Consider the following 11,609-nt stretch of genomic DNA (forward strand, 5'->3'; position numbering starts at 1 on the left):
AAACTTTATCCGTCTGCTGCTTTGCACATGTATACATATGATATATTTTTATTTTTACAGCAATTTCCAACCCTGTGAACATATTTACTGGCAATGGCAAAAAAAGTGATTCTGGTAATTCAACCTCCGCCATTTTGCCACCATGGAAACGGTGTTTTGACAGCGATGATCAAACATCAAGCGGTTATTGATAGATTTATAATCAAACCAGACAAACTGAGAAAGATAGAGCAACTTTATTTTAAATTATACTTTATTTCATATAAAAACAAAACAATAGACAAATAAATTAGATATTTCTAAAATAATTCTCTGCTTAAGGACAAAGTTGGTACTTAAGAGCTTACAGGAATGTAAAAATGCAGGTGAATTTAAAATGCCAATATAAGAGAAATTTCTATAAAAAACACAATATACCAGAAATAATTGAATCCTGACAAACACAAAATGGTGGAAAGAGGGAGGATAAAAGTTTCCATTTTTATTTTCTGCTGTTTGTTTTTCAGACAGGAGAAATGTCTACAGCTGCTTGAATGAAGGTTTGTAATTTAAAGAGACAGGAGGCTTATGGGACGTTTGAAGGAGACATTAGCATAATAAGAGCCTCTTCATTTACACAGCGGCTCCAGCTACCCAAAGAGCTGCTCCAGTCTCTAGTCACACCCATTAAGCCGGCAAAGCCCCCATTGTCCGGCCCGGCTGTGGACCCGGCCGTCCCTCGCCACCAGATTGGGCTGGGTGAAGGGTTACAGTCACACAATGGAGCGCCCCCCTCCTCCTCTATTTGAAATCAATCACACGGCCCCCCATCAGCCATGACAGTGGGCTTGGGCCAGATCCGTTAACTGTTTGTCCTCCTTCACTGCAAAAACACCAAATCTGACCAAGTATTTGGTCTAGTTTAGAACAGATATCTCACTTCACTTAAAATACGAACTAACTAACATACAAGTAACATTTTAGCAACATGGAGTAGCTGGTCTTTAGTCAATAAATTCTAGTTCCACTGGCCCATTATTTATGCTTCTCTTATAACATGTCTTGTCATAAGTGAAGTAATCTGCCAGTGAAACTAGAACTGGGTTGCTAGGTAACGGACTGGGCTGAGCTGGGGTTGCTAGGTAACAGTGCAGTGCACTGTTAATTATCGACCTAAAACGAACTCCTATTTCTTCCTGAAGAGTTACCTGTAAGTTAGTTTTATTTTATTTTGAGTGAACTAGAAACTACACCAGAAATACTTGGTAAGAAGTTTTTTTTTTTGCAATGTTTTCTTGACATAAATCTCAAGAACACAAACAACACAGAAAGTTCACATCTCTGTTCAAATGGATAAATTAGCAGAAATAGTTTGTGGCTCTGGGGATTCGTCAGAAGTAATTTAATTTAGATTTCTGAGGTGAGCTCCTGTAAAAAGCTGAGAAGTTATTGATGTCGGACAATAACCAAGACCAAAGCAGATTTTAACGTCTCAAAACAACACTGCAAAAACACTAAATCACACAAAGTATGTTTTGTCCAAATGTCTCAGTACACTTAAAATAAAACGAAACGAACAAATTCCGTTTCCACTGGCAGATTATTTCATGTATAACAGTTCGTTTTACCAGTAAAAAACCACAACTTTTTAATCAATATTAAGGAATTATTTATTTGAAACGAGCGCCTATATCTTGCTGAGAAGTTACTTGTAAGTTAGTTTTGACTTATTTTAAGTGAACGATGATATTTGAACTAGACACTGGACCAAAACTACTTGGTAAGATTTAGTGTTTTTGCAGTGAACAAGTCGTTATCGTGACAGTGGACTTTTGTTTACAAAGAAACTGATAAGTATTAACAGAAAATGAAGCATGGAGGTGGTGCACCAGCAATAATTGTCCTTTGTGAAACATGCACAAATGTAAGTAAATTAAACAGCTTCATATGGAGACACCTGATATCTCAAAACAAATAAATATCTTTAAATTGTCCACATTTGCAGGAAAGAAGCTTATCATTATTTGCGTTGGAGGCGTGTCCGCCACCATTGGTCTTCCTGTGTGAAACACAGACTGAGAATGAAGCATTTCCTGTCAGAGTAATTGTCTAGTGCAAAACTTTAACTGAGGGAAAATGTATAAAATACAGTCCACTGGAATCACAGTAATGTTTCAGCTTTTCACAACAATTTATGCTTTTATCAGTCAGACAATCAGAAAAGTGGAAAACTTGATTGATTTCAACTGACTGTTGCCAGTGCTTGTACTAACAGAGGTGTACGGGATTCCAGTGCTGCTAAAATTTGTGAGCACTGTCTGTGTATACGCAGAAACTCCAGATGTGTGTGGACTTTTCCCATTATTTTGTTTTAATTTTCTGTCTTCTTGGAGCAGAAAGTTGTTGCCTTAAACAAAATTAAAAATGCAAACTAAAGGAATGAGTATTTATGGGTTTCACTGTTTCACGGGGGAAGATCAGTCATGGCGCACCGCCTCCAACCTACATTCTCTACTTAAATCATCCTGTTTTTTCCTTAAATATGAGACATTATCTTCACAAAATGAGTTGTTTTGACTCACTCCAGTCTACTTCTGTCTCTGTCCTTCTCATATGAGCCGTTAGCTTTAGCCTCAGGTGAGCTAATCTGGATTAAAGCTAATGAAGTTTCCTAGTGTTATTTACTACAGGTAAGATAGTAACTGCTTAAACTGAATCTCAAATTCAAAAAGACTCAAAACCTCAACTGTTTTTATGCTTCCATTTTCTCTGAGCTGCAGGTAAAATAAAAATTAAAAGATTTAATTTCAAGAGTTCTCAAGTAAAACTCTCAAATCGTCTCCAGCTTTTTTTCTTTCTCAACCTCTGAATAACTTCGGATACGTTTGGCACTTTGAGGTCAACATTTTCTCTCCTTTTCCCAACAATAACGTCATTTTTCTCTCATTCAGAATAATTTGTGGAAGTTAGCTGTTTTCTGTCACTGATATGTACATAAAATATTTTATTATTCTAATATATTCACAGGAAATCATCAGTTCAGGCACTTTGCTGCCATTACAGCAACTTCTTAGAGTGAGAGATCCTGAGATTTAAGACTTCTTCTTTTTTAAATAAGCAATATAAACGTAAAATATTATTATGTAGAGCAATTTATATCAACAATCAATTTCTTAACTTTTTATCATAGCAAAATAATAATTTTTCTTTAAAACGTCTTCAGGTTTGCAGCCCTGGTTTTTGGGTTGGTGAAGCAGGTCTGTGTCCGTCGCCTCTCCAGAGGCGAGAAAAAGCACAGAATGAGTTTGAGTTCCAGTGTCTTTCCTGCAGCTCCGCCTTGTTTCACCGTCAGCAGCCGGTTTCAAGCCGGCAGAGTTCAGCTTGTTCTCCTGAACGCTACATGCGTTTTCCTCAGCTGGCCTCAGTGCTCCGTGTGGATATAAATACCTGCTTCTATCCAAGGGCTCCCATGAAAAGTCCAATAAGAATTAAACCTTTAAGTTGGGAAACGCAGCTTCGACCGTCGGTGAGGCGCCAGCAGGAAGCAGAGTCTATCGGAGAGCCGTTTTGGGGTCGATCCGAGAGCGGACGTCCTGGTAGGCCAGGAGGCAGGGGTCGGTGGACAGGGTGTCATGCGTAAAAACGGAGTCGTTGTCGGAGGAGCAGGAGCTGGAAGTGTCCTCACAGGACGGCGAGTACTGCTCGAACGGCGTGGACAGGTCCAAGTACTGAGGGGGTCAGAGGAACACTGGTCAGGCTAGAAATCAGGAACTAATAATATGAGTGAAAACCACAAACACATAAATGATGCAAATTCCAAAACACAACTTAAAAAAGAAATAAACTCAACAGAAAAACTGCTAACAGAAACTTGAAGCAAACGCAACAAAATGAAAATCTTGAAATCTCAAACTAAATGCTGCAAACACAGGAAATGCACCAATTATGAAATACAAAAGTCCTCCAGACCACTAGGGGGAATCAACCAACAAATCCTATTTATTTATGGTAAAGACAGGATATGATGATTTAAAGTCAGGGGGCAGACGGAAGAAGACAGTAAAGATGTGTCATATGACACACAGTTTTTTACAGTATCGTTTAACGTCAGGATATTTACATTGATAGCATCAGATGCTCCAGACTCCCCCTAGTGGTCTGATTTGCGGGATCTTTCCTTTTGGTTTTATTTCCTGTGGTTGCAGCAATTTCTGTAATAAATAGTTTTATTATCAATTTTATTGTTGTCACAATAGTCCTACCAAATATTTTGGTAAAACTTTAAATGCATATCACAACATTTTTAGTTTGCAGAGTTTTTCTGCTGGTTTTGTGTTTTTCAGTTCTCAGAGACATCAACTTTGAATGGCTTCACCCCATCACACATGTGTAAAATGAGTCCCATAAGTGTTTTAAACCACTCAATAATTTGAAGAGTTTTGGATCGGCTCAGTTAAAGGTTGTAGCGGGTCTCACCTCGTCAGAGATGGAGAGCAGCGCTTTGTCCAGCTCCTCCACCAGCTGCTTGAACGTCGGCCTCTGGGTGGGAACAGCGTGCCAGCATTCACGCATCAGCGTGTAGCTGCAGGGAAAGGAACATTTCATCACAACATTACTAGGAGTGAAACGGTTAATCGGATTAATTAATTACTGAAGTTATTGTCAACTAATTTAGCAATCGATTCATCAATAACTGGAGTATCAAGACTCAAAAAAGCCATTTTATTAAGAGAACACAAAGCAGAAATGAACCCAAAACAGTTCAAAAAAATACACTGCCTGGCCAAAAAAAAAGTCGCCACCTACATTTAACTAAGCAAATAGGTACAAGCCTCCTATTGGATAAGTACTGCATAGGCCATTATCTTTCAGCTGGCAACAAGTTATTTAACCCCAGCTGATGCAATGAGTAACTCCTCATTTCTTAAACAACCATGGCAAAAGACACATCCTGTGGTCGTGGAAAAGACGTTAGTCTGTTTAAGAAGGGTCAAATCATTGGCATGCATCAAGCAGAGAAAACATCTAAGGAGATTGCAGAAACTACTAGAATTGGGTTAAGAACTGTCCAACGCATCATTAAAAACTGGAAGGATGGTGGGGAACCATCGTCTTCCAGGAAGAAATGTGGTCGGAAAAAAATCCTGAATGATCGTGATCGGCGATTACTTAAACGTTTGGTCAAATCAAATGGAAGAAAAACAACAGCAGAACTCAGGAGTATGTTTAATTGTGAACGCAAAAGCATTTCCACACGCACAATGCGAAGGGAACTCAAGGGGTTGGGATTGAACAGCTGTGTAGCCGTAAGAAAACCTCTAATCAGTAAGGCTAACCAGAAAAAAAGGCTTCAGTTTGCTAGGGAGCATAAAGATTGGACTCTGGAGGAATGGAAGAGGGTCATGTGGTCTGATGAGTCCAGATTTACCCTGTTCCAGAGTGATGGGCGCATCAGGGTAAGAAGAGAGGCAGGTGAAGTGATGCACCCATCATGCCTAGTGCCTACTGTACAAGCCTGTGGGGGCAGTGCTATGATCTGGGGTTGCTGCAGTTGGTCAGGTCTAGGTTCAGCAACATTGTGTGCCCAAAGAATGAGGTCAGCTGACTACCTGAATATACTGAATGACCAGGTTATTCCATCAATGGATTTTGTCTTCCCAAATGGAACGGGCATATTCCAAGATGACAATGCCAGGATTCATGGGGCTCACATTGTGAAAGAGTGGTTCAGGGAGCATGAGACATCTTTTTCACACATGGATTGGCCACCACAGAGTCCAGACCTTAACCCCATTGAGAATCTTTGGGATGTGCTGGAGAAGGCTTTGCGCAGTGGTCAGACTCTCCCATCATCAATACAAGATCTTGGTGAAAGATTAATGCAACACTGGATGGAAATAAATCTTGTGACACTGCAGAAGCTTATTGAAACAATGCCACAGCGAATGCGGGCTGTAATCAAAGCTAAAGGCGGTCCAACAAAATATTAGAGAGTATGACCATTTTTTGGTGGCGACTTTTTTTTTGGCCAGGCAGTGTATAAACATTTTGCACTCAAGACTAAAATAAATAAACTCTGTCGGCAAATATCTTGTAGACCCGGTTCTACTGGAACCAGCTGCTGTGGTTCTGACCCAAACCAACCTGTTCCCCTCCTGGCCTGTGGGGGCGCTGCACCAAGAACCACTGAAGGAAACGACACAAAAACCTCTGAAGACATTGAGAGCAACTTCCTTCTTCACCAGATGGAAACAAGATGGAGGCGTCAGATTTTAGCATCTTTAGCTAAAGACCACAAGCCTTTTCTGCTGCTAGCGCTAGGCTAGCACGTTAGCTTTGGTTGGATTTATCCAGAATGCCCTACGCTGTAGTCCACTTCCTGCTTTTGGAGCGGTCTCCTGTCCGCTTGGCGTTCACATTCAAACCGAACCAGAGTTCACTTCAACCAAACCCAGACCGAGGTTTGGAGGACCAGAGGTCAGAGGTCGATTAGCGTTCACATCTCACCAACCGGACTGGAGTTTCTGGACAAAACCCGAAACCTGTTGCGTTAGGATGGAAGACTTTCTGACTTACAGTTCATGTGTGCAGTTGGACGGCTTGTCCATGCGGTGACCCTCCTTCAGCAGCTTAAAGAGCTCCTCCACCGGGATGCCGGGGTACGGCGAACCACCCAGCGTGAAAATCTCCCACATCAGGACGCCGAACGACCATCTGAGAGAGAGATGGTCAGACCACCGCGTTAGCTCCGGTTCCATCAGAACCCAGCGGTTCTGGAAGAGGACAAGATGAACTCACACGTCGCTTTGGTGGGTGTAGACTCTGTCAAACAAAGCTTCTGGTGCCATCCATTTCACCGGCAGCCGGCCCTGCAGAGACACGTTAGCCACCGAGTCAGTGTTTCACCAGCCAGCATCGCTTTGGAGAATTAAGATGACTGATTTACTTTCCTTTCTCATTGCCTAAATATTCTCCTCTCCTGCATCATAAACCTCTTTCTGTCTTCCCTTCCTTATGTCCTTTATCTCCTCCCTCCTCTTCCTCCTGTCTCCTTCCTCATTTCTCTTGTTTCCTTCCTTCATCACTACATCCAGTCTTTGCTTGTTTCCTGCCTTCCCTTCTTTGGATCCCAACTATGTCCCTTCCTTTGTATTGCTTTTTGTGTCGTGAAAATGAAGCCAATTTATTTAAGTAAGTTTTTTCCTTACCATTTTTTTCCCTCTTTCTTACGTCTTTGAATCCACATCAAAATAAGCAGGAAACCAACAACTTTCACCACCTTTCAGCCAACCTGAAGAACTTTACCAAGTCCACCTGTCTTTTACAGGAGTCAACTCACATTGGTGGTTTTCTTGTAGTAGTCAATCTGGTGGACGCCTCTGGCCAGGCCGAAGTCTGCGATCTTCATCACATTGTCCTCCGTCACCAGGACGTTCCTGGCTGCCAAGTCCCTGTGGATGCACTGCAGAAACAGACAGAAAACAGACTTGACTTCATGGCCAGACTCTCGGTTCTGTTCCTTTAGCTGCTCGTCTGTAGTAACAGGGTTTCTGCCGGTTTCACCAGCTCAAATTTAAAACTTTTTAAGACCATTCTGAATAAAATTGAAATTTCCACGGAAATGTATGAACTGTGTCCAGCCAACCGGCGATAAATTTGCATTTACCCATGATACATGCAAAAAAGCTAGCCAGCTAGCTAGCAAGGTTATATTAGCAGCTAGTTAGCGGTAGCTTTTCAGAATGCTATGAAGACTTTTCTCAGACGTTACTGAGAAAACAACATATTAGATTTAATCGTTCTAACTCAAAAAAACAAATCCTGTGATTAACATATTTAAGGCTAACTTACTTTATTTTTGTGAATTTAGGACATTTTAAGGCCTTAATTGAAGGATGCATAATCACCGATTTTGATTCTGTTCTGATTTTCACAGAATAAACTTCACAAGAGGGCAGAAAAATGTTTTTCTTTCTGCTTTTAGAGTCATGAAAGCTTTCGGGTAAGTCTAGGTTGTTATTTCAAGGCATACGGTAAAACATAATTGCACATTCTCTGCCCAAATGAAAAGACTGGTAGTCTAAAATCAGCGCACAGGGCCTCATTGTAGTGAATTCCACAAAAATAAAACTGTCTTTATATAGAAATCCTGGAGTTTAAACCAACCCTTCAGGAAGAGGGGAAAAAAGAAAGCAGTGTTTGCCCACATTCAACGTATGTCATTAAGTTTATTTTGGTTTTCATTGGAAATAGTCGCGGGATTTGTGGGGAGCTGCAGAACGAACCGCTCTGGGTTTGTGGGTCTCCCCATAATTTTGGGTTAGTTTCAGACTCTGGCATTCAGCAGAGCCAGAAACTTGATGCCAGACGACGGCTCTGCTCCGCTCGCCTGTTTGCTAACGGATTTATGGCGACGTTAGGAAGGACAAAGCCCTGCAAGCCGAAGGGACAGGCAGATGGAGAGTAAACAGGACCGAAGCTGCGGCAGCTCGCTGCTCAGGAATGCCGCTCCGAGACACCGGCTGGCACAGACAAAGAGACGTGTTGATAAGACGCACTCACAGACAGAGTGCATGCTGGGAAAATGAAAGAAACTGAAAAATGGGGTGAAGGGAGCAAAGAGTAGAAAGAGAAAGGGATGACAACAGCTGGTCCCGCCGGCGGGATTCAGAGTCAAAACGCCGTTTAATGAAGGAACCGCAAACCAATCAGCTCTTCACATCCACTGGTGATGCTAAACACAGTTAGCATCACAGACCATAACAATGTACTTCTCTTACTTTTATGGGTTTAACTATGAAGGAGAAATGTCATTAAACAGATTGTGAAGCACTGTAAGCCCCACCAGTGTAATCAGATTACTTAGACCATCAAATGTGCAAAAAACTGTTGATTCATGTAAGTTTCACTATATTCTCACTCTATATAGTGAACTATATTTCACTATATTCTCACTATAAAAATACTAAATCTTACCAAGTATTTTTTTGGTTTCTAGTGCAAGTATTTTATTTGACTTGAAATAAGATAAAACTGACTTAGAAGAAAGTTTTCAGTAAAAAATGGAGCTTATTTTAAGTCAATATTTCTTTAATAATGATGAAAAATCTTTGGCAGATTATTTCACTTATAGCATGGGGAAAATGTCTTTTTATAAGTGAAATAATCTGATTTTTAATCAATATTATTGACTTAAGTTAAGCTCTGATAACTTGCTGAAAAGTTAGTTTTGTCTTAGTTCTAGTTCCTTAAGTCACTGACACTATAAACTGGGCTAAAATTACTTGGTAACATTTTGTGTTTTTGCAGTGTTATTGTGCAGCAGCCATTTTGAAATTTAACTTGGAACTGCATGGAGAGCTGTGACTCATAAATTACAACTACAACAAACTAGAGATGCACTGAGAAACTGAGCGGGGACCAAAGAAAGACCCATTTTAGCTCGACCTGCCTTGACCAGTAGCTAGGGTGTAGCTAGCACAGCTAAGCGCTAACAGGCTACACTCACAGCAGCCTGTTACTCAACAAAGAAAATGTGTTTTTGTTTTTAGAAAGTGATGTCAGAAGCAGCCAGAATGTGTGCAGGAAGCCATTTGAAAGGAAATTATTTGCTGCAGTCATGTCTGCCATGTTTTTAGGCAGCTATCAGAAGGACAGCAGATTTTAAGAAGAATAAGCTTATTACCACAAAGTTTATCTGGATTATCCTTCCTATCTTCCAACCTCTTTCTGTCATGGATCGTCCTGCATTTGGAGATGTTGGCTAACTCTACAAACTCCAGATAACACACACAGAATGACGTTTACAGTTGCTAATGCTAACTTTGCTAACATGCTAAAGTCATTTTTAATAGAGACCTCTCTCTCACACAAGTTGTGCACCGTCTCTTCAGCACTTAGTATCAATAAATGATGTTCAGAACAAGAAGTTTAGGGAAAATAATGTAAATGCTTTGATTATAGTGACAGAAAAATTAAACTGGCTAAAACCTGTTTAAGCAGTCGGTCTAATAGAAAAACAACAGACCTCAGGAATCAGTCACAAAGCTCTTTTTGTGAATCAATATCCTGGCAGGGAAACAGTTCCTCCTCCAAGCATCTTAACAAGCTTAAATTTCTGATTTACCGTCTTATTCAAGAAAAAGAAAACGGCCTAAGCTGAAAACCTGAGAGTTCTTCCTACAATAGTCAACACGCTGAATGTGCTATCTTCACAAATTTACCAAAACTATAAAGATGCAACAAAATAAGAGACGCAACTATAAATCAGGAGCCAGGTAATCATCCTGCAGTGCTTCTTTAAATTGATAGCTCAACGTTTAGCATCCATAAAGTGCTTGTTGAGGGAATTACAAGCACTCGGATGTCATTCCCACTCTTTCAAGTGAACCCACCCTTTTAGAGGCCAGGTACTCCATCCCTCGGGCCACCTGGTAGGCACAGGAAAGCAGGTCTTTGAAGGTGAGCTGCTCCTCAGGCACTTTAGTCACATCAAAGGTGTAATCCATGCCTGGAGGCCGCCTAGCCCGCAGGTACTCCCTCAAACTGCCTTTGGAGGCGTACTCCACCAGCACGTACAGGGGGCCTGTGGAGGGGGAATAAAACAGGATGAAGGGCCGTTTGTTGTGACTGCAGCCTCGGGGATTGGGATCACTCAAGTTGAGACAATAAATTAGGTTTTAGGAGACAGGAAGACTATTAGAAGCTCACCATCCTGTGTGCAGACCCCCAGCAGGTTGATGATGTTCTTGTGCTTGTCCATTACTTTCATCAGCTCCATCTCTGAAATGAGGTCTGCAAGGTCCTTGTCTGTGGCGTCATCTGAAGAACAGGCCATGTCGTTTAGACCGACAGAAAGCAGAAAACTCATCAATTACTTTTATTTCTTTATTTTCACCTTTGAGCATCTTGACCGCTACAGTGGTGGCCTGATCCAGGAAGTCCTTGTTGATGCCAAAAGCTTCGGCTCTGACCACCTGACCAAAGCAGCCCTCTCCAAGAGGTTTTCCCAGTGTCAAGCTAGAGAGAGAAAATAAGTATGTTGAAATGAGAATTGTACAAATCCATAATTTGAACCTTTGGTTTCTTAAACTATAGGTTGGAGAGAGCCAAAAATATCCTGCAGGCTTTTTATTTTAGGTCCCCACACGATTCGATAGCTAAACCTTTTACTGAGTCTGGATCCCAAAAGCCAAATGAAACCTCAATACCCTCAAAACCTTTTAGGATTTCAGGACACAACCTTTCAAAGACACCTCACTGTTACAGGATATCAAATGTTTTTATGTGAGAAAAGAAGTGCAGATGACTTACTTCTCCCTTGGGAACTCCCAGTCTGGATCGTACGGCAGCTCAAACTCCATAACGCCAGCTAGCATTGGCGAACAGCCGGACGAGAGTCGAGCCACCCTCATCAGAGATGCACTGGACTTTCCAGACGAGTTGGACTCCACTGAATACTTTACAAAAACAGATTAAAGTTTAACAACCTTCCTTTTGGATCATACATTTGTTTCTATAGACGAAGCTGAAGTATATCCACGTTTCTCCCAGTGTATCATCAGCCTGGCAGCCCCCCAGGCTTAGCATCATTGGCTTAGTTCATATATTGTTTTTTATCCACCAGTAAC

The 11,609-nt window shown here is 41.2% G+C and overlaps 1 protein-coding gene across 2 annotated transcripts in view; it reads right to left on the reverse strand.

The window, feature by feature from the left end:
• Window positions 1-235: 235 nt before the first annotated feature.
• fgfr4 (fibroblast growth factor receptor 4) overlaps window positions 236-11,609 on the reverse strand; it is a 25,615-nt gene continuing 14,241 nt past the window's right edge. For both annotated transcript variants that reach the window (XM_032575425.1, XM_032575427.1), the window contains 9 exons: window positions 11,293-11,438; window positions 10,877-10,998; window positions 10,690-10,800; window positions 10,374-10,564; window positions 7,319-7,441; window positions 6,778-6,848; window positions 6,556-6,693; window positions 4,456-4,561; window positions 236-3,707 (listed from right to left, as the gene is read on the reverse strand). In XM_032575425.1, the coding sequence (XP_032431316.1) occupies window positions 3,531-3,707; window positions 4,456-4,561; window positions 6,556-6,693; window positions 6,778-6,848; window positions 7,319-7,441; window positions 10,374-10,564; window positions 10,690-10,800; window positions 10,877-10,998; window positions 11,293-11,438 (1,185 nt within the window). In that variant the 3' untranslated portion in view covers window positions 236-3,530. The remainder of the gene's footprint in view (window positions 3,708-4,455; window positions 4,562-6,555; window positions 6,694-6,777; window positions 6,849-7,318; window positions 7,442-10,373; window positions 10,565-10,689; window positions 10,801-10,876; window positions 10,999-11,292; window positions 11,439-11,609) is intronic.

This window comes from Xiphophorus hellerii, chromosome 11 (genome assembly GCF_003331165.1).
Source record: "Xiphophorus hellerii strain 12219 chromosome 11, Xiphophorus_hellerii-4.1, whole genome shotgun sequence".
NCBI lineage: Eukaryota > Metazoa > Chordata > Actinopteri > Cyprinodontiformes > Poeciliidae > Xiphophorus > Xiphophorus hellerii.